Here is a 23521-nt window from a genome sequence, read left to right as displayed (position 1 = left end):
GAGTAAAATAATATATATGTTGATTTCTGGGTATTGTCGGTGTTCTGCCTGAAGCAGGTTGTTTTTATGGGTTCAGCTCTAAATGCAAATGCTTGAAAAAAAGCTTTGAGCAACATGACCACACCCTCTGGTTACCACGACCACAGCTACAGTGAATTCATGCTTCCATTAAAATATCTCAATGCTTTCCGTGGACATAAAACCCCCCAAAAAAACAGGAAAGAAAGGTGGATTCAGGTTTTCAGTGAATATTCGGGTGAAACAACAACATGGTGAATTCAGAGGTTGTACTTCCTTATTCAAATATGTATAATATTGATTTTAACAACACTTATTCAGTCCTTCCGTCTATTGATCACTGTACACATTGTGCAGCTCACATGGCCTCCTGCTGCTCCACGACTCAGTGATATGAGATCAATGAGAACTTATGCATTAAATTTTAATTTATGTACATCATGCAAATGCAATTCAGCTGCTTTTCTCCCATTATGAAGGTGGCTGCTGTATTTATTTACTCCTCGTGTTTGTGCTTCATGCTTCTGGGCCAACTTATACTCATTTGAATGGTTTTGGTTGGCAGAAGATAATTGTTACCGTCAAAACCGTTGGCTCGGCATGAAAAGAAAAAGATCGAATGCATAAAGTTGTTTTTTTTTAAATGAGTGGGTTGAAGAATTTACTTACTTAGAGTCAATTATAAACACACACACACACACACACACACACACACACACACACACACACACACACACACACACACACACACACACACACACACGCACGCACGCACGCACGCACGCACACACACACACACACACACACACACACACACACACACACACACACACACACACACACACACACACACACACACTAAGCCGAATTGGGTTCAATTTAATGCTCGGCCCTCCAGAGCCGTAATAGATTTTTTTATGCGGCCCCTTAGAAAACGTAAGTGCCCACCCGTGTGCCCTGCCCTCTTGGGAAAATAGTCGGCCTGGAGGAAGTGTTAACCTGAAGAATAATGATTTTTTTTGGGGGGGGTGGGGGGGGGGATTGTGTTGAAATTATTCTGTCTGCTAATAATATAAAACACATTGCTTTGCAGCAATATGTTTTATTATTCGACCTCTGTCCTTAAACGCTACATATATTCTTCACAAGACAAAACTCAATGAATGCATTCAACACGTGACTTGTTTTTTTTATATTGTTTAGGCAACATGATTCTGTGGCACACAACAATCATGCAATATGAGGTCCAATCTCAGCCTCTGCCTTATGGCTTGTATTAAATTATAAGGTGTGCAAATAGCATTTGGCCCAAGAGAAAAGCACAGTTTATTAAGGGACATTTTCATATAATTGATTCTGGTTCCTCATTGGAGTTCCATGTTTGGTTGAATGTGTGTGTGCATACATGATATGCCACACCACTACCTCCACCACCGAAAAAAAAAAAGCTTCAAGTCACCCTAAATAAGGCATAATGTATGAATATATATAGGACATTTTCTCATAAAGTACTATTTAGATTGAGTCACTGATGAACACCTTTCTCTATTAACATATAAGTGGAATTATTACAGAACCTTTCAAAGTTAACAGTAAAAAAATAAGCTCAAACATGACAGTTGATTTAGTGAATTATGTGTGTTTGCTATTTCTTTGTAGACAGATTTAAACAACAACAACAACTGAAGATATCTATGTTTGTTTTGTCTTTAAGAGATTTATGAGTATGAAAATAACGGATCGCCCCTGAAGGCAGCAGGAAGTAGCTCGGTATCTTAGCAACCACAGACGCTTTCCTGCTCTCGGTTTTGTTCGGATCTTTATTTTTCTTCTTCTCACTTTTCTGAGGTTTTTTTCTTCTGCTTCTCAACTTTAGGGGGAACGTTTGTCTGTTGGCTCTATGGACGTTCACCTGGAGGCACAAAAGAAACCTTTGTCTACTCTGTCTGCCTTCAGTTACATCCCACCGCGGCGAAATGACCCCAAAGAAGCGTCGTACTTCGGCAGAGAGTCAAGGGTAACTTAGCTGCTGTGCTAACTGAAGCTCACCTCTCACAAACATGTGCACAAGTTGATTTTAATAGTGTAACAGCATCGCAATATTATACAATATTCATCAATTTGTTCACGAAACTCTCCATCATGTGCAGGAAATGAAGTAAAAATAGCATTTCTGTTAGATTTATGGGAACATTAAAGGGAAAAATATGAATATTAAATATACATTAATATTTGTCAGTTAATTGTAAGCTCTTTGTCCATGGGCAGGCCCCAGATGTGTCCACATACGACCAGTTGTTCAACCAGCCTGAGGGCTACGATATGAGGCTTCACCGGGATGATAGAAGACACAGTAAAGGACGAGGACTCGAGACAAACCAGGAGGTAAGCAGCTCATCACAGCCATCCCTTTGAGATGTCAAGAGAAGCAAACAAACAAATATGAAAGTGGGTGTTTGTTCAATGACAACACACAATTTTGTACGCGAGAGTCACGAAGAAACAAAAGGCAGACGACAAAGCATCAACGCCCTCGTCAGGAAAATAAAACGGTTTCATGTTAGCAAACAATGTGGTGAATTACAGCGAGAAAGTCCAAGCAATCCAACAAAGCCAAACAACTGCTGACATTAAAAGCGTGGAAGGAAAACAATGCTTTCTACATACAGAGAGAAGAGAAAGAGAATCAGAATCAGAATATATTGAAACCCTCCCTGCCCCATAACAGCCTGCAAAATAATCCCAAAAAATGCTTACATAAGAAAGAAAATCAGTGAACTAATTTGAATCTAACATACATTGAATTCATTTTAGGTTTACAATTCATCAATTTCATGCAAAAACAATTCAGTTAGCTCTTCACTGTAAGCAGCTCCAGTTTTCAAGCATGGCTAAATAATCCATAATCAATTATTTTAGGTGAGTTTCCCCCTCCTGTGGTAAATTATGGGTTTTAAATAGGTTGTTTTGAACGCTTTTCTCTAATGGAATCAGAATTGCTCCAGTCATCGAATTATCCAATGTCATTTCATTCTGAAAAGGTTTAATCTCCTCGCACAAACCCTTCACAGTTGTTTCACAGAGAGTTGCGACACGGAAGAAGCTGTAATAGTTGCTTTTCTCGTCGGTGACGTCAGTGACCTTTGACCCGCGGCCACCTACTCACTCCACACAGACCACAGAGGAGGCCGATCAAAACGCCACAGCCTCTTTAAAAGCTCACGATTCACCGTCATCACCCTTTCCCGGAGTACCTCAGAGTGCTTTGAATGGGCATCCTGTGAAAATGACTTTCAAAAGAGCATGCATTAAAAAAAACACCAAAAAAAAACCGTGTTCCATATTTATGAGTCTGGTAACATTTTCCACCACTGCGTCGGCTGACATACATCTCAGAGAATTATGACATTTGTTTATGGCTCCTCTTTTTGAAGCCATTTCATCTGCGCAGAGTAATTATTCATGTCAAGAAAACTGGCTGGCAGTGAGTTTCTGGGTCAGCGGAAGCAGATATGGAGGTGAACAAAGCCGCCGCACACGCCGCCGAGCTCGTAATTACAGCGAGTTGAGGTGCGGGCTGTCAAAGGTGGTGACAGTTCCTGCCGAAATAGGACGTTTCCCCTTTACGGGACTCACACCTGAATGCAATCTTTATTTATCGAATGGTTCAGAAGACAGTGAGAGCATGCTGCTCGTTATATTCGTTTGAAAAAACATAACTCAAAAACATAAACTCACCACTGAAACCAACAGAGTCAAAGAAATCCCAGTTAAAAAGACTCACGCCGAGGCACACGGCTGCACTGGATAAGACCCAGAAACTCCACTTTTCTTTTGAGTGTCGTATCATCTTTTCTTCTCTGGGCTTATTATGCGCTGTAACATGTTGTACGAGGAGGGAAGTAATATAAGCACTATTACAAAAAACGGTTTAATAAGGGCGTGATTTGTGATCAAAGCAGGAGGGGATCTTAAAAAAATAATTTAAAAAAAGGTCTAATACAAGAATAATTGCAAAAAAAAACCCTCACAACAGAAACATTTACATGTCCGTCTAGCCAAACACACATTTGATATATTAAACACACTCAAAATGTATTATGTATGCACAAATGTAATTACACACACATTATTATGCACTAATAATTCTCATCAGATGGAAATATCCTTGCGCGCACAAAAATATTAAGACGCGTGCACACAATTGTCCACGTGCACTCACATGGAGGTTTGCTACAAAAGCAGGCAGATACATAATGATCTGGGGGATAAAAAAGATGCATCGGACACATTCCTCCACAATGTGACATAAAAACACGAATCAATTCTGCATTAGTGAGGAAACGGTTTCTCGTAGAAACGTCACGACCTTGAACAGCTCGCCCTCGTGTCTCTCGTCGTTTCGTCCCGCTTCCCTTCCCAGGAGACGTCCAGAGTGGTGCCGGTGCTGTCCTCCTCCGTGTACGGCCACCGACTGACCCCCGCCCTCTACCAAAATGGCCGCCAGCACGCGCGCGTGGCCTGCATCAAGGCCGAGTTCTTCATGAAGAACGGGATCGTCTGGAACGTGGCTGAGGGATACGGATCCGTGACCCCCGTGTGAAAGCCTGGAGATGTCGGAGCGCTCACTGTGGCGGTTTGAATTATTGACCCGCGGTACAGTGGCGCAGTGGTTTGCACTGGCAGCGTATCCGGTTCCTTCCTACAGTTCAAAAACGTCCGTATGAAGTTTAGATAGATAGATAGATAGATAGATAGATAGATAGATAGATAGATAGATAGATAGATAGATAGATAGATAGATAGATAGATAGATAGATAGATATGATATAGAACAATCTTAGTTCAATTAACCTCATTAAGTCATTAGTTTTTTCCTCTTTCTTCTGTTCAGGTATTAACAACATACTTTATTTGACCTGTTTTTGCATGATATTTCTGATGAAGACGGGAGAATCCAGTCGAAAACATGTCAAAGGTATGTCTTAAAAACCTTCTTACCAACCTATTGGCCTACTAACTAGACTAGATGCAACAGGTTCAAAAACAGGCACGCCTTTTATCAACGAACAGGAAACACGAGTTGTGCAGAAGCCCCGGGAACAAACTCAGAGAAAAGCAGATTTGCAAAGAGGACAGGCCAAACAACCAGGGATTCAGGGGAAAATACAGTCTACATGTTAAAAAACACAGTCTCCACGGGGAATAGATGGTCTACATGGGGGAAATCACGGAACGCATGGGCAAAACGTTCTGAAGAAACAGCGAGAAACAGACAAACTGACAAAAAGGCAGAATTGCAGCCCAGCTTGCTGCGCGGCAGCAAGGTGCAGACAATCACACGCTCAGGCGCAGGTGAAACACATCAGGGATGGGAGCAGCAATCACACATCAGGAGGACAAGACTTCAAACTAAGGCTACGTTCACACCGCAGGTGTTGTTGCTGAATTCCGATTTTTTTTTGCCGGGATTAACTTTTTTTTGGTGTGATCATTTTCAAACATGACCTGCATGGTGAACGTGATCGGACCACATATTTTCGCATCCCAGAGTGATGAAGACGACGTGACGTCACACCGAGCATGCTATTTACTCATGGCACGCCGGTCAGCACCAGGGTTGCCAGATGTGACTCACTGTTTCCGGTCCGAATGACATAAAACCAACACACCTCAATAAAAACCAGCACAAATGTCAGCCTGTTTAGAAATCATGTTAAAACCGTAACCGAGGCCTAAAACCTGAAAGAGACAAGACAGAAAATGTGAACGGTGACGTGAAGAAAGAGAAAATACTCATCAAAAAATACCTTAAATGACAGAGCTCCAACCCAGTTCAAATAGAATAGAATAGAATAGAATAGAATAGAATAGAATAGAATAGAATAGAAATACTTTATTAATCCCAGGGAGGGAAATTCTTCCATGTTAAAGCAAAGGTCGGAGAGGGTTTTACCTGGTTCCGCTCCTTTGTGTTGCTTTTATTAGGAAGAACGATGTGAAACTTACAGGAATCATGTATTTAGTTTAGAAATGTTGCACGACCCCCCCCCAAAAAAAGTGTTGTTTGATTATCTTGTCTGAAGTGTTCTTCTACAACAAATAATCTACCAAACCAACAGTTCCGTACGCTCTCTGTTGATTTAGTCTCATGTAAACACATAGCCAACCCTTTTTTTGTGTGCAGAAATTCCGAACCCACGCAACCGAGACCGACGTCCTGCTTAATAGGATTTCTGTTGAGTTGTTGTTGTGGAGTTTAGACCTCGTCTCATTTGCTTCTGCCTTTGTGTTGCGGCAGAAAATTGAGCTTTTTATTCTTAGAAACGGGACAGTGTTTTCAATCTGTTTGCTGTCAGTGTTTCTCTAAGAGGATTAGGTGCTAATACACACAAGGTGGTGTTTCAAGGTTGGGATAGAGAGAAGAAAAGAAAAAAAAAAATCCCCTGGGAGAGCATTTAGTTGCTAAGGGCTCTGTGAAATAATGACTCCGCACCTCAAATATGCACATTCATCTTCAGAGGTTCAATCCTAAAGTCAATGCAGACGGAGGCTTTCTGGCATGTACACACTGCTAATAATACACATCGGAGACTTGTGATTTAGAACCATGTAAACGTGAGAGCAGATGAATCTATCAAACTCTGTGTTCCCCGTCTATGTTGTACAAATACTACCGGACAGATCGAACTCACAAGCATGGAGGGAATGAGTGTCAATCTCTTGACCAACATCTGGAATCCAGGAAGAACGATGGACCAAAGGCTTTGCCTGCTCTGAGATTGTCACAACTTGATTTGCTCATCTCAAAGAAAACTGAAATATAACGCTTTCTAGTATCTATAGCACACCTTTCAAACCCCCGAAGCTCATGCATTTAATAATGAATCCATTTGGCTTCATTTGATGGTTTTGTTTTGGTTCTTTTTGTCAAACCAGATCAGTGAAGGTGGAAATACATCATATTGGTAGATATTTATTGGCGGAGTGCAAACTGTATACTGTATATATGTATCGTTTTGGTTCTAAATGGTCAGATTTTCTCCAGTAATCACGAAATAAAGAGCTTAAATGAAAGACCTGGTGTTTGTCGTCCTTATCATACAGCGATGCAGAAATAAGTGGCTTTTTCTTTACTCCAAATCTGGTCACACACACACACACACACACACACACACACACACACACACACACACACACACACACACACACACACACACACACACACACACACACACACACACACACACACACACACACACACACACACACACACACACACACAGTGGTAGCCACATTTGAAGACTAATTATGTAGGTACAATGAAAACAATCAAGTTTGACTTGCTTAATGTCAATATTTTTACTTTACTGTTCAAATCAAAGGTGTAAACCTCTCCTAACATTAATTTTATTTGCTTTTAACATAGCAAAGTACTGGATACTGTGCGTCCACAGAGAGGCATTCATTAAAGCGTACTGGTATTACGCAATCCGTCAAAGTGATGAACCTGCGGTTCATGATCGTACCGTAAACACGCTCATGATGAGGCAGAGACAGGCGAGCGGTGAAACTTATATACAAATGTTTAATGAATAACAAAAGGAATGGCAGTGAACGGCGACGCACACATGCTGTTGGGTTGGTTGGCGTCTCGTGTCTGATTCCACCTGCTGTCGTGGGACACAAACTCAGCGCGAAAGCTATAAATACAAATCACAGGTTTTTGGCAAACTACCCATCACGCTGGCGAGGCCGCTGCCAGAAACAGCTCAATAAGACAATAAACTATTGTAACATCCATTTGCAGTAAAACAAAAAACAAAATCTGCTCTTTTTTTTTGTTTTTGTTTTCGGGCCAAATTGGGCAGATAGAAACACACGCAGACGCACTCGCATACACACAGTTCAGCTCGCTGGAGTATCAGGCTCTGAAGCGCTGCAACGCTGCCACGGCTAATCAGCTCCACACCACTGCTATCGTACAAGCGGGCGGGCGGGCGGCGGCCGTCCGCTAATTTAGCAAACCTCGGGAAGGTCAGGCACTCCTTTCGGCGGTGATGAGACTCCTCGGAGGAGAGTCCTCGTGGCACTCGAGCTGTGGAGAGCATCCGGAGTGCGGCGTTGAAGGAGTTGCGGCGCGGCCACCTCTGGTCCCATCTACGTCGCGTTGCTAAGGACAAAAGTGCTTCTTCCACGGCCGGGCCGTCCATTGTTGCTGCGTGCTTCTGTTAATGGGTTTTACTGACAAAAGCATGACAAATGACTCCGACGGCCACTTTGCGCGTGCCGCTGTGTCCTGGAGTTCTGTGTTTGTTCAGGGCATCACCGTCCCCTGCGACAGAGAGCGGGTCATTTCCGTGTGAACAAAGTAGGTCTTCAGCTCTCCTTTGCCCTTCACGTTGATGATGCCGCGGCAAGAACACATGTACCCGAGTGTTGATAAGATTTCACTCGTCTCCTCTGTTACCTGAGCACAAACAGAAAAAATCAACAAAAAACAACACACTTACTAAACCATTTAAACCCACGTTCACGGTGTCATGGTGTTATTCTTAGGCCTTGTTTGAAGTTCCTCTACGAGAATCCAAACGGGAAAAATCTAAAGTCTTGGAGCCACTTTTATTTGTTGATGTTTATCTCTAATACGTTTCTGAACGAAATTCGTCGTTACACGCAGACAAACACGTATTTTCAGCGTTTATATTTCGTGAAAGATACTCGGGTTTGTCATGGAAATGGCTGAAGATTCCCAAAGCAAGATCCCGTTTGTACATTTGATCTCGATTGGAAAAAAAAAACGATTAATGATTAGTTTCAGAACATTTAAGAAAATTCTCGTAGATTGAAGACTCTTTCTTTGAGGAAGACTGTTTTTTTTTGTCGAGCTGAATCAGTCAAATGTCGAATTTTCGCAACTTGGATATCCCAGAATTCCTTGGGTTTCAGGTTTCTGAAGATGACGTTAGTTAGCAAAACCAAAACACAGTTTGATGATGTTTGATGACGCCATTGCAGAAGAAGTTACAGTAGCATGCGTAGTTGCAGCATTTCAGAAAAGTGGCATTTTCCTGAGTTTCCACGGAGACAGAATCGTTTTTTTCAAGCAGTTGCATCTGAGGAGCTGTTTTCATGAAGATGTTGTGTAAAATGCATGAAAACTGGAAGCTAAATCTATTTGCTGAGTGAAATCATGGCCAAAGTGCAATCTGCACTTCACATGTCTTGCTCGTAAAGGAGCCCACCTGTATTTTTCCCAGCACTCCTGTTGTCTCCATCCTACTGGCCACATTCACACTATTCCCCCAGATGTCATACTGAGGCTTCTGCGCCCCAATTACCCCTGCAATCACCGGCCCATGGTTTATCCCTGAGGGAGAAAAAAAACACCAACAGACAAAAGGCTTGAGGATGAAACGCTCGGCGTAACCACACAGCGGTGTTCAGACCGAAGCTGATTAACCGACGACGCTGTGATATTAAACGTGAGTCGCTGTTCTGACCGATTCTGAGCCTGAAGTCGTTGAACGAGTGCTTGTTAATGACGTCCAGCTTCCCCACGAGGGCAAAGGCAAACTCCACCATGGTGCCGATGTGCATGTATTGTCTGTCGTGTTCCTGAAGGAAATGAAGGAAAACGGCTAGAAGGTGACAACAAATTTCACTTCACTATGAAAATAATGTATGATTCTCATTAAGATAAAATCCCTACTCTGCTTCTATTCTGCAAGATGCTCAGTTTGATCCTGGCTCAGGGGTCTCTGCTTCTCTGCAGCGGCTCTCTGAAGTTATCTGATAACTAGTCATTAATATATCTTAACACTAGAATTGTTTTCAAAAGGAAGCACAGAAGGTTTGCTAGTGTAATATTACACACACACACACACATTTTGGCAAAAAGGTTCATACACAACATGCAATATGACGGAATGTTTGGTTGCAATTACATGTGTTTGTATGCATCCGATGCCACTGTTATATAGATATATATATATAAGATATTTCAATGCTTCTTGCAATGTATTGCTCTTCTTTTCCCCACAGCTTTGACTTTGTGACAGATTCTAAATATTGTGTATTTCAAACGTTTTTTTTCAGAGCACATAAACATGTAGACAGAGATACCGCTTCACGGTCAAAAGCACACTAAACCAACAATTCAATACTTGTTTTATTCTTAGTTGCTCACTATCATCAATCTATTTGAACGAGCATACCGACAAGGAAGCTTTACACCAGATCTTAGCAGTCAAACCCAATGTTTTGAAAATCTATCTGGACAGCGTTAACTACTTTGGACGGTGTGATATGAGGACGTGTGACACCTCACCTGTGCACACTCCGGTCCAGGGGTGACGTTGAGTCCGGTCGCAGCCATGTACGTGCTCCCGATGGTTTTGATCTTCTCCACGCCGCTGAACTTGGGCTTGGACAGCAGCTGTGGACGCGTCAGGAACACAGAATGTAACTCAACCATCAACTTTCCTGGATGTCTTCGCAGCATAATCACCCAGCGTGATTGCGACAGAAGAAAAGCAGCAGGAAATAGGTTTTTTTTTTTTTTTTGTGGGCGAGAGACAGGATTATGGGTACAAGAGTAGTTTACCTCATCAAAGTCGGCTATGATCTCGTTGAGGAGACGGAGGCACTCCAGTCCCTCCTTATTGACGTCGGACTCGGTGTAAAACTCTTTGAAGTCTGGGATGGAGGCGAACATCACACACACAGACTCGTAGGACTGGTGATAAAGGTCCTGATAAGAAAAGATGGGATAACGAGCTGTATGTCTGGTATTGATCCGAGGCAAAGTTGGAGAGCGGCTATTTCGATCAGTCAGAGAGAAAAGAATCCATGAGCTGAACAATGATGTGGGGCTTTTTGGATAAATAAGAAGTTAATCATTGCTTGTGAGGACTCTGACTTGATTATGAGAACCGCGGACGGAAGGACAGAGCAGTGAGGTGACACGTTATTATGGCTTCATCAAACAGGAAGAGAGGCAGATATGAAATGACAGAGAACAAACAAACTGCGAACAGAAAATGTCTCGAAACTCACGCCTCACATAGTTTGTCTCACCCTGGGGAGGTGATGGTTTCGGTCTGTTGCCAGACCTCCGGTCCTGAGTTCCCCAGCTCTCGGCTTTAGGAGATTTTGATTTCTACTCTCATCTGCTGTCCTGGTTTTTTTTTTTTTTTTTTAAGGTTTTACACAGCCTAAATCCAGGATGTCTCCTTTCAAATACAAGAAGAATAAGTAAAGCCGCTCCGAAGTGACGTCTGAGGACGGCGTGTCCCCTATGAAGGACCCAGAGCCTCACAAAGTCTCAGGTAGAGCACAGAGGAGGCGGGTGTAAAGAGGATCTCAGAGGGAGACAAGGAAGGCAGCGATATTAAAAGAGGTGAAGGGTACAGGTACAATAAACCCGATTCCCCCCTCACAGAGTCGTAACAGTCAAATCTCAACAGTCCTGCTCCTATTTATAGACCTCAGAGTGGCAGCTCTCATGCTCTTTGGAGTGAGACACCTGTGCTTTAGCCTCCGTCTCATCTCACACCAAATAACAGGAAGCCTCTCCTTCGTTTAACCCCCCCCCCCCCCCCAACACACACACACACACACAGCAGCGTGTGATGCCTTTCTCTCTGATGACAGCCACAGATTGCCTTCAGCCGACGGAGCTGCACTCACACGTCTCTCGAAACAGGAAGTACACCTGCTCGAAAGTATGTAAATATCTAATCATCCCATCACGGGGCCGTGATCCCGTGCACTTCGGTAGGAGGACACGGTTCATGCGGCCCGATGAAGTTCGAACCGAAGGGAGGATGATTGGAGCGACTCTGAACGCTGCGGCCAGACACTGTGCGTGCAGCTCCTTTCTAGTCTCCTGCTGCTGCTGCTGCTTCTTTTTGAAATATATCATTCTTGTCCTCATAATTAAAAAAAAAAAGTATGCTGATTAACTAGTTTAGAGACCAACCAGGAGGAAAATATCCAGCGGTTTTCTCAGTGAAGGTGCCTTGTTAATCATACGGCTCCTGATGAGTCACTCCACTTTGCAACGCCTTCCTGCTCCTGAACATTAAATAAAAGGGTTGTTATCAAGCTCCTGAAAATAATTAATTCATTTAAATCAGGCGGTAATCACAATCTGTGGCCCCATGTGATCAGAGTGGGTGACGACTGGATTAGCCTGAGAACCTAAACGCTGCAGCAGGCACGGATGGGAATATCGTAAGTAACTTTGAGCAGTAACACATTAGTAACAGACCACTAATGTTATCCATGCAAGTGTCCTTTTACTATTAAAGCTTGCAGTTTTGATTGGGCTGGAGAAATACAATATAGCTAAAAAGAAAACAAAAACCTTCGAGTAAAATACATCCTGCAACTTGATTGGGTTCTCGGACAATCCTGTGTATTTTTGTTTGATGCATTCATGACCCCGAGTCGAGCTTTTCTGCCAACGGTACGACGAGGTCGATAGATTTCACTGCTGCGTCACAGATCTATCATCTCTGGTCTCAGCGTGCTGAAACGTCTGCTCCTTCTCAAGCCAACTGAATGGAGTCAACTGAACCCGGTCATATGTCTCGGGAAGATGTTTCACCCATTATCCAAGAGGCTTCTGTTATTCATCCAGGCTTGTTTGCTATTTTCCAAGACATACAACCAAGTCGAGTTGACCCGAATGAGAAGATGCACATATGTTTGCTCATGTCTTCAATCTTCTGTTAACAAATGACTAAATAAGTCGGTTATTATTTTGATAAGGGAAAAAAGTCCAAGCATTCTTTCTTCATTCTTACATATTGCAACGGCACCCTATTGAAATCTCTACTGGGGTGTTTTATGACCTTCGGGGGTTTATGTTTGACACGCTAACTGAAACTTCTTGCTGGTTATTAAGATGTTGGAATTAATTGCAAACGCTCCCTATCAGGAAGCACAAATGAAAACTGATACGGTTGTCGTGCGGAGATTAACCTCACCACTGAAGTCAGTAGAAAGCACATTTTTCCCGCTTTAAAATTCTAAACTTTAGCCGATCACTCACATTCAACATTGACGCCATCGCGCAGTGAGCGCCTGGCCGAGTGCGTGCATATAAAGCAATTTACGTAAGAAGCCCAATTCAACAGAGACGGAGCAACGTGGCGTCTGTTCTCATCCACCTCATTCTTCCAGTTGCGTCCCAGGAAGTGCTCGGCGACGTGGGCGGGCAAGACGTTCTCCAGCAGCACTCGGTTGAGGTTCTCCATGGTCTCGATCTCCTCGCACTCCCTCTTGAACTTGTCCCTCCACAGGAAGTCCAACCTACAGTAATATTCATTCTGTTACAGGAGGACACAGAGTGGAGAGACACCTGGGTCATTCACACCAGACACCCTCTCGGTATAAACCTCCACCGAAAGCAAAGAAGAACAAACCCAAGTTTTACCCTCCAGTTGTAATACGGACACGTTTTTAAAACCGTTGTAAAAGCCACACGCGTCTTTCTTTCGTCCTGCAGCTTCAGAAATGAGAGACTTTCTCCGAGATTGGCCACCTGCCTGTGTCCTCTTCCAATCATTGCCTCTGAATGGAAAGTTTATGGGATTTCTAGGAACATCGAACCCGCCGAAGCTGAAGGCCATCCTTGGTATTCATAGAAAAATTAATATCCCTGCAAGGTAGTACTGAAACAATGCAAGCAACCGCGCTACTATTGCTCAAGGAAACAGTGAGCAGACGTGACTGTTTTGCATAAAAGATAGCCACAGCTCAGTTTGTTCTTCTTCTTCTTCTTCTTTTTTTTTTTAATCTTCTTCCTTTTGGGTTATTTGTGCTTGGGGGAGTTTTGAATACATTGAACTGTGTCAGGAAGACTCATATATCGAGGTCAAAACGTCCCAGGAGTGTGTGCTTGTGCATCTGACGTGGTCCCCTGAACGCACCACCATTGCTCATCTGCCTGTGTATTTCTGGACGCCCGAGGCGACTTGTGGGCCGGGCCCCGGTGTGTGAACGGATACGTGTGTGTGTGTGTGTGTGTGTGTGTGTCTCCTGCTCGATCCACTTCATTTGTGTGGTTAGCAGTCTGGATGATGCATGTGTGCACTGGATACGCTTCCCTAGAGATTTATGCACGGTGCCAATTTGGAAGACTCCAACAGTGAAGGTCTGAGATCTTCACTTATCGTGCCGATCGCCGGTGGTGGAAGTGGAAACATATAGACTGGCTTCCAGCTCGCCGGGTATAGTTAGTCTCAACCATTCTGTGTTTTTGAAGCGCTTGAGCACGTTGAGAGAGAGAGAGAGAGAGAGAGAGAGAGAGAGAGAGAGAGAGAGAGAGAGAGAGAGAGAGAGAAAGAGAGAGAGAGAGAGAGAGAGAGAGAGAGAGAGAGGAACCCCAGTACCTCCACGAGTCCAGAAAAGTAGGGCAGAACAAAAAAAAAATGGAGCTCATTCCAGATGCCGTTTAGAAAGCAAGCTAACGAGCCCGTAAATGAGTCTTGCTCCGCTGCGCATCTGCTCTTGAGGGATGAATTACAGATGCCTTGTTTCTTGTAACCTGCTTTCTCCTCCCTCTGACTAAATGGCCGGGAAAAGCGCTTATTACAGGCTAATGATGAAAATTTGCTGAGGCACATTTGTTAACAGCGGCGACCAAAAAAACCCAATTTACATTCCTGCATGTCTTGCTCTGCACTTTTTTGGGGGGGATTATAATTTTTTCGTGTGACTGCAACTGATAAGAATTGAGCGTTGGCAGGAATGAGCCCATTAACTCCTTGACAAGTACACAACAAAGACTTTCAAATGTGAAAAGTTGCGTTCCTAAAGCAAACCCCCCCCAACACATCCCTCCCCTTTTGGCTGACCCAGAACACACTCGGCTGACGGGGCCAAACGTGGCTCACAGAGGAGCCCCAGTTTGGAGCACGAAGGCTCGGGAGATGTTGTCTTTCTATCCTGAACATCTGCTCCGAGGTCGGAGATGATAGATTTCCCCCCGCCCCCGCCCCCCCCCCCCCCAACACCCAACAGCTATAAACACAGACACTGAGATGTGTGTCAGCTGAGCCTTCAGCCAATCCAACACCAACAAACTGGCTTTTAAAAAAACAATAGTCAAAAGGTGTTTATTGGAATCCAAACAAACTACTTCATTGTTCCTGTAGACATTTGAACTGAATTGTGATGCATAGTTTATATGTCTCTTTTTAATGATTAATCAGTCTGTGATCGCTTATGTTTGGATGTGTGTGTGTGTATATATATATATATATATATATATATATATATATATATATATATATATATATATATATATATATACACACATTTGTGATAAATAATTTTGTGCGATAGATTTGTATTATTTGAAGTTGTATATCTATTTATTCTAAATGTATCCCATACATAATTAGCATAATCAACATATCAACGAACTGGAAATAAGTCGTCTTTGTGACTTTTTTGTGTCATCCTTTGATTGTTTTTTTTTAACATGTCATCAAACTGTATTAATATATATTTGGATGTTTTATTTTGTATGCACATGCAGGAAATCCAAATAAGTTAATTCTGATCTTTCAGTATACCCGGACACAGTTCCACTTATAGAAAAATCTGTCACTCTTTGTGCTCGCGTATTCATTTCAATAAACAATTTTCTGACGCTCCGTGATGGAGATGTGTAGAGAAGCGCTGCCGCCTCACTCGTCTCACAGTGACGTCTGAGTGATTTTCTCACCTGTCTGGCTAAAACCAGCAGGGTGATGAAGAAGATGAAGAGAGACACAGATCCCATGGTCTTCAGATCCTTCAGGACTCCGGGCCTGAAAACAGACAAAAGACGATCGCAATGATTTCTGTTTTACTCGTCAAGCATGTTATATAGTGGAACACTGACAAGAGTTTATGATAATTCATTAATATACAATGCTTGTATTGTTATATTATTCCGTTTTTGTAATCGTAATGAGCGGTAGTTGGCCCATCATGACTTTTACTGGCATACTTTATGCTATGTGTACTACCTCGTGGCTTGTCAACTCCCATATTGCATCTATTTCTACCAAATTGAGATTTATTTACTCCCATATGCTTGATAGAATGTCAAAACTCGAGTTCGAGAACTCCTTTTTCACTCAGTACAGCACCTGAAAACCGATCTCACTGTGTGAGCGTAGCAGGATTTATGCAGGATCCCACTTGAATCAGCCTTTAAATTAATCTGCTGACGTCCCAGATTTTTCCCTCTCTGCTCGTTTTGCATCCAAAACCCTCACTAACACCGGCTGCGCAACATCAACACACTCATAAAAAAAAAAAAAATCTATATTTTATTTCAGGTCAGTCCCACATAAGCCTGCCTACTAGAATACAGATCACGTATTCATCCACGGCTTAAAATAGTCCTCTGCAAACGCTATATTTTCTCTGGCCTACGTAACGTCAACCGCAGCGGAAGCAGCTGTTTTTACAGAAATCACATCAAATAAGAACGAGGCAACGTGTCTGTGACATGTTTTCACACACGCACTCACACTCACACATCTTCATTAAGACATAATGGTTTGCAGCTTAGCAACAGGGAAGGTTGAACCGCAGCGAGAGGAGGTCAGTCGCTGCTGGACTCGGCGTCTCTTGATATGTATTGAAAAAGCAAACAAAACTATCATCCTCGGTACGTGTTATGTAACCGACCAGCATGTGATGTGCCAGTCATTTCTTTCATTTCACCTCATCTTCACCCCCCCCACACCCCCATCTCCTTTTATTCCTGTCAGAGAAACAAACACAATGAGGTGCGCTGTGATGGATCCCTGCTTTATATCTGCTGGTTGTGTCTCAAACAGACTCTGAAAGACGGAGGCAGAATTCAATGTTTGAAGGAGAATTACTTTTAGTTTAGTTTAGTTACTTTTATACAAAGCAGCAAACAAGAACTTTATTACAAAAAAAATTAACCGAAAAAGGTGAAGCCCGTGGCTTATTTAGACGATCCTGGACCATCAGAGGATGACGAAGTAAAATCAATAATCAAAAACAAAGCTAAATTATAGATACAGTTAGAAATCACTTTGTTTGGATAATAAGTAAATATCAAATCAACAATTCACAGCCTTTAATTATTTGACGTCTTAAACTCTTTTTGAAAACACAGAGAATTACACCTTTTGAGCTCATCATTCAGTCCCTTCCATTGCCTCACTCCCAAAACTCACACAGTTTTAACATTATATTTTTAACATTACTTTAGAGCTTTCAAACATTAACACCCCCTTTAAATGATTAAATTGCCTTTCTTTGAAAAAAAACATTTTTGAATACCGTCTGAAATACTGTCTGTTCATCACACGGAACAGAATTTCTCATAATTTCATAATTTGATTGGTGGAGTCCTGATATCCAGCTCCGTTTAGGATCCTGATCGCTCTTTTCTGCAATTTGATTATTGAATCCAATTACAATTATTTGGTTGAAAACCAGTCGCAGTAACACAGAGAACTCTGAAGTGTCATATGTGGTAAATATGTAGCTATTATTTTCAATTTCATAACTTTGTTTTCTCCCCGAGCGAAGCTTTGGACACCGTTTACGATTGAAGCCAAACACTGGTCGCCGTCACCAGGCTTTGGTCTCCACTGGGCTCCAGCAGCATGTACAGTACGTTGTTCACCACTTGTTCTATTTGTGAAAGCCACAGTCAGCTCGGTGGCGTCTGTCGCACCAATGCAACCGTGCGATCTGCCGTTGTTATGTGTGAGAAGGAAGGTTGGGAAAGAGGAGTCACCGAAAATGCAACTTTTTGAAAACGCCGCTATTGCGCATGTGAAGCGCAACCATATATTTTTCTGCACGGGTGTGAATAGATTGTCCAACGCAACACCAAATACACCGTATGTATGTATGTATGTATGTATGTATGTATTTATTTATTTATTTATCAATCAGGGTAAAGACAACTTCCATATCTGCAAATATCACAAGCCTTTAATTGAAACGTTCTCCAAATCATAAAACGTGTGGTAATAATGATGTGTTGTGAATCAATATCAAGGCGATTCGCCTTTGGCTGCTCTGTTAAAGCTTTTTGCAATCATTTATGTCAGATTAGTTTAAACAAAAGAGCACAAAATATCATTCTTTATTGAAACTAATGGCGAAACTGTTAAGCGACGCCTTCAATATTATGCGTGTCTTTATTTTATTAACGCACTCTGCAGACCTGTATTGTGCATATAAACTCTGTGGATGTACAAATTAATGTTAAAGAGTCAAAAGAGGGGCGAGTACAAATAAAGTGTCACAGCAGTGAAGTGTTAAAACAAACAAACAGCTTAATTAGGCAGTCCGACTCTATCTCATACGATTTATAACTGGGCTCATGCACCTGCAATCACTTCTTTGGCGAAACAAGAAAGAAAAAGACCTGTAATGGCGAGAAAAAGGAAACAAAGAGAGAAGTATGCGTAAGAGAAAAATTCTCTCCTGGTGCCTCAAAAACTTTTTGCATAATGGGATTTTATTTTCTCTCTCTCTCTCTCTCTTTCTCCCTCTTCTCTGCGGCTGTCAGTCAAATATGGTAAAATAAATTCGGCTTCATCTACACGGACGCCTGCATCTCGGCCTGCCACTCATCCTCCCCGTCTCCCGGGGTTACGCTTGACTGACGTGTCACGTGGGATTTGTGCTTAGCTCAGCACCGCCGCCTCCCCGGAGACCCCCGTCCGCTCTCATTAGCCACTCTGACATGAGAGCAGGTGGAAGCTTCAAAACACACAATGCTGACCTTGGGCGTGCGCGTCGGTACCTGTCCAGCGTGTCCGTGGGGTACAGCGCTTTGCTGAAGCCGTCCAGCAGGGCGGCGTGCGTCTGGAGGATGATGATGTTGTAGATGACCACCGCCACCAGCATCACCACCATCTTCAGCTCGTAGTTGATGCGCAGGAACACGGAGCAGGACACCAGGCCCAGGATGCAGCAGTAGATGAAGTACTGGAGGACACGAGCGGGAAATAAAACACACGCTGGAAAAGCCGAGGCGAGAGTAACGGCCAATCTCATAAATACATTTGGCCATTCTCATACATAATGTGATTAAAATGGTAATTATCCAAGAAATGGAAATGTATTTTTTTTTTATTGGCTTTTTCTGTATTGGCTTTTTCTGTCATTATTTTGATAATTGATTGCGTTACTGAATAAAGACTAGAGAATCTGAAACTCTGCGTGTGTCTGCCACTCCCTGACGACTATCCCTTCCATGCTGCCACTACCAAGTAATAGTGGAAAAGGTATTAATAAAGTAGCAGTACAGGTTAAAAGGTATCAATAAGGTACCAAGCAACCATGAAAAACTATCAATAAATTTGCAGTAACATTGACAAAGTGTCAATATGGTAGCAATAAAAGGGGAAAAGTAATGTGATATATCTGAAAAGGTATCAATAATTAGGTATAGGTATCAGCGTTTCTTTTTTTGTTGTTGCAGTTTTTGTACAATCTGAGACACAACACTCTCTCAATTATGGTTAAATTAACGGGTTAATTTGATTTAAAATTGCCAGTTATCTTTAGACATGGTGAGCAAAGATCTGTCCAGGGGAAATTATCTGTTTCTTATGTTCAATGTTCAGACGTTAGAGGCTCAAATTTTAGTGTTGGGCTTTAATCAGGAAGTTCGTAATAAATCGAGCCAGTCACACACACATTTTTAGAGTGTGTGCGTGTGTGTGTGTTTGCGTGCATGTGTGTGTGTGTGTGTGTGTGTGTGTGTGTGTGTGTGTGTGTGTGTGTGTGTGTGTGTGTGTGTGTGTGTGTGTTTGAAGGCCACGCCCATTGAGAACATGAATAGCAGCTTTGACATTGAGGGTTTTTCCCCAAATCTGAGCCGAACATGAGATTTAAATAAACTTCTCAGTCTGAACGGAGACTTTATTTTTACTTTACGGATTTGAAACACACGAACAACACATCCTTGTTTAAAGATAGAAGGGAAAAAAAATGTACGAAATGCTTGAGATTAATTTTTGGATTCCATTCTTCGCGCTGGTAGTGGCGTCGCTCCGATTCACCCAGCTGAGCTCACACTCCGACACACTCCGACACACTCCAGTATCTCACCGGCAGATAAAACCTGTTCTCGCCCGTGTTTTCCTCCAAGTCGTCCACCGTGCTGTCATTGGTGAGATTGACGGGTTGAGCGGTGGTCAGGATGTCGGCCATGGATCCTCCAGGATCCTCCACAAAGAACTAAACACACGGAACACAAATACGTGAAGGTGTAGAGCAGGGGGCTGCAACCTTTATCGCCAAAAGCTGTTTTCGCAATTTTCTTTTTAATAAAGCCCCAAAACATGTAAACTCCCTGAAATGACGGAAAAAAACATTTTGCTTTAACTTTTAAAAATTGGGACAGAAGCAAAAGTTTAGGTTGCATCCATAAAATGTCACAGGTACATGTTTTATTGTGTTTTTAGCTCTTTTAGCCATTATTACAGATTTTACCGCCATTATTACACGTGCGTGAGCCTCTCGGCACCATTACGGAGTTTCCTTGTGGTGAGAGCAGTTTTAAAGGTTTTTTTTAAACAACACATTTTTTTTCTTTCCCCCATTTTCTTTAAATTTTCCTTTTATTTTTTCCTTTCCATAATTTTTTTCCTTTGCATCTCATATTTTTTTCCCATTTTTTCTTTTCCATCTTTGTTCTTTCCTCCATTTATTCCTTTCCCTTTTTATTTATTTTAGTTCATCCACTCTTACCATATTTTGATTATCAATATTAGTTCAGAAGTTTCAGCTAATTTAAAATAGTTATTTTGTTTTTGTTTTTTTCAATTACAGCTATTGTGCTGTTTTAGTTAAATGTGCTGTTTTTAGCCTAGATTAGATCATTTTTGAAAAAAATTTGCATTGTCTGCAAATACAATAGAAATGTAAACAAAATGTTTATTTACAAATAATTTGCCACTCCAGGGGGTTGAAGCTCCAGAGCCGCCGGCCTCCCGGTTAGAAGGATGAAATGCGATGTGATTCACGTTTTTGAGGTCAAGAAGTAAGAAAACTGGCAACTTGGGTGTTTCGGAGGATCGATATGTTAATGTTCCCTCACCATGTTGAAGACGGCCATCACCAGGATGAGAGCGGTGGTTGTCATGGTGAGGACCAATCGCAGCCAGGGGTTGTTGGTGACGATGATCCGAGAGGAGGTGGGGAACCACGTCAGGGCGCAGAGGGAACCCTTCCTCCCCTGCTGTGAAGGAAACACAAGCAGTGACTGCAAGATAATAGAATAAAGCAAAGCTGCGAAAAGTTGCTGCTTTTGAATCACTACTATGACTAAGGTGAATTAAACCGTGCTGAAAAAAATCTAGAAATAAGTCTTATTGAATAGATTCCGTTGCTGCTCGGTGGTTGGTTCAGTGCAAAGCGAGGATAAAACGCACAACCACATCTGGTACAAAAAGTTGGATCTGAGCTTCAATCAAAAAAACCAAAAATAATTTTTTTACTTAAAGGTGTACAGGAGGATGTTCTTTTTCCGGGTGGATCATCAAGACTATTGGTCCTCCCAATTGTCAATCATTCTGGTGATATATTACGTAAGGCCGTCGTACGTGCTCGTCCCTAGGTAGCGTGGATCTATTAGTTTTCACTTTCTGCGCATGCGCGCTTTCAGGTGTATATGGTGAGCTACGCCTTCAGCGAGCTCACAGTTCTCACCGGGTACTTTGAAAATGGCAGAGGGTCGCAAGAGAAAAAGTGTCTTCGAAGTGCATGAGAAGAAGAGAAAGGCTTCGGAAGAGAGAAACAAGACCAGAGTGTTTTTGGGAGAGTCTTTCACACGATGGCGTGCGCTGAAAGCCCAGGTTGGGCTTCCCACTGACGCTTCAGTCGCCAAGTTTCTACTCGACAGGTAAAGTTTGGCATTCTATTTGGAGAAATCCATTTCAAATCACTTCCAGTAACAGTTATCTACGTCTATATTGTAACTTTCCAGTTGCAAAAGTGCAAATCTTCTTGTAAAGTGAGCTTGTGTGAGCGATGCCGACTTGTGACTTGTAAACAGAGCGTGCACGAGGAGAACTGGGCTCGTGCATGTCTCTCGCACACGTTTTAGTCGGCGTTCCGTCTCGGGAGCAGGTAGAGCATTGCGCATGTGCATTTTTTCAAAAGGTCGAGAGGGCGGTTCTTTCCTAAAATTCGGGAAAATCCTCTTGTACACCTTTAACTCTAATTACAGTGTAACGCTGGATGTTACCTGTCCTAGGATACTTGACAAACTGAAGACATTCAATGCACGTTCTACTTTTATTAGTCTCATTTACCTGTCAGGTATTTATTACAAACAATACTGAATAACAAGTAAACCATCGAATATACCTATTTTTACAACGCAAACTGAACAAAACCTGCAAAAAAAGCTTCCATTTCAAAGAAATGTGGTCATATTTAAATGTTATTACATTTTGAAATGATTGTTTTGATGCAACCTCGGTCACATGATATGTTTAAATATGTTAATATTACAATAATGGATTAAATATTACATTATGTGGTTTATCACATTGAAAAAGGGGAAGAAGAGCTCAACATTCTTGACCATTATTATATTACTGGTTGTTACATGTATCCCTCAATAAGATAATATTAGTTGTTTCTATCAACATTTCCACACTGAGTGACTCCAGAGTTTCCCCACCAACCGTTCAACAAGCAGGAAGTTAATGGGTTAAAAAAAACCCCAGCAGATTAGCTTTTCAGTTTTTGCTTTGTTCTCTTAGCAACAACTCAGCTTGGGAAGATGTTTCCCCCCAGAGATGTAGTTGATTACAATAACCGTGTAATGCACATTTTCACAGCTGAACAGAGCGCAACCTTTAGTTCTAATGTGCCCCATTAAGAACGACCCACACAAACACAAACACACACAAACACAAACACAAACACACACCCTACCTGACATGGTCAGTGTCAATTCAAGGTTCGCTCGAACCTTTCAACATCTCTCTCTCTCTCTCTCTCTCTCTCTCTCTCTCTCTCTCTCTCTCTCTCTCTCTCTCTCTCTCTCTCTCTCTCTCTCTCTCTCTCTCTCTCTCTCTCTCTCTCTCTCTCTCTCTCTCTCTCTCTCTCTCTCTCTCTCTCTCTCTCTCTCTCTCTCTCTCTCTCTCTCTCTCTCTCTCTCTCTCTCTCTCTCTCTCTCTCTCTCTCTCTCTCTCTCTCTGTCTTTTTGAGGCTCTCTCTCTTTTCTTAATCCATAAAGTTGATTTGTGTGTCAGGCACGCCCAAATTATCAATAATTAGTCCGGAAATGATGTTGGCTCATCTCTTGAGATGGAAAAAAAATGAGGAAGAAATGAGTGCTTGAGAGAGTATTGATTGCCCATAAAACACCTGTGACAGGTACATGTGGCAGCTTGAAAATAACAGCCACAGCAATCTATCTGTCAACGCAACGGGAGGGGTGGGGGGAGTTGAAATCTACATTCGACCACATAGCCGT

At 42.3% G+C, this 23521-nt stretch overlaps 2 protein-coding genes across 3 annotated transcripts in view; one reads left to right on the top strand and one right to left on the bottom strand.

The window, feature by feature from the left end:
* Nucleotides 1-1915: 1915 nt before the first annotated feature.
* On the top strand, nucleotides 1916-4621 carry cfap90 (cilia and flagella associated protein 90; the record flags this gene model as incomplete). The annotated part of the gene is made up of 3 exons (XM_080516454.1): nucleotides 1916-2035; nucleotides 2287-2403; nucleotides 4442-4621. Exons 1-3 carry the CDS (start codon nucleotides 1919-1921, stop codon nucleotides 4619-4621), a joined length of 414 nt encoding a protein of 137 aa, XP_080372580.1. The 5' UTR covers nucleotides 1916-1918.
* A 3047-nt stretch (nucleotides 4622-7668) lies between these two features.
* The window catches only part of adcy2b (adenylate cyclase 2b (brain)), a 58991-nt gene continuing 43138 nt past the window's right edge, over nucleotides 7669-23521 (bottom strand). Inside the window, exons 16-25 of one of the 2 annotated variants that reach the window (XM_080516181.1) lie at nucleotides 21131-21271; nucleotides 20140-20268; nucleotides 18827-19011; nucleotides 15761-15845; nucleotides 13197-13355; nucleotides 10625-10771; nucleotides 10349-10456; nucleotides 9522-9636; nucleotides 9264-9388; nucleotides 7669-8488 (exon numbers count right to left, since the gene is read on the bottom strand). In XM_080516181.1, coding sequence (XP_080372307.1) covers nucleotides 8336-8488; nucleotides 9264-9388; nucleotides 9522-9636; nucleotides 10349-10456; nucleotides 10625-10771; nucleotides 13197-13355; nucleotides 15761-15845; nucleotides 18827-19011; nucleotides 20140-20268; nucleotides 21131-21271 — 1347 coding nt within the window. In that variant the 3' untranslated portion in view covers nucleotides 7669-8335. The remainder of the gene's footprint in view (nucleotides 8489-9263; nucleotides 9389-9521; nucleotides 9637-10348; nucleotides 10457-10624; nucleotides 10772-13196; nucleotides 13356-15760; nucleotides 15846-18826; nucleotides 19012-20139; nucleotides 20269-21130; nucleotides 21272-23521) is intronic. The other variant, XM_080516182.1, reaches the window with a different exon arrangement.

Source organism: Blennius ocellaris, assembly GCF_963422515.1.
Source record: "Blennius ocellaris genome assembly, chromosome: 20".
NCBI classification, from domain to species: Eukaryota; Metazoa; Chordata; class Actinopteri; order Blenniiformes; family Blenniidae; genus Blennius; species Blennius ocellaris.
Note: the sequence above shows the minus strand (reverse complement) of the source record. Positions and strands in the feature narration are given on the sequence as shown.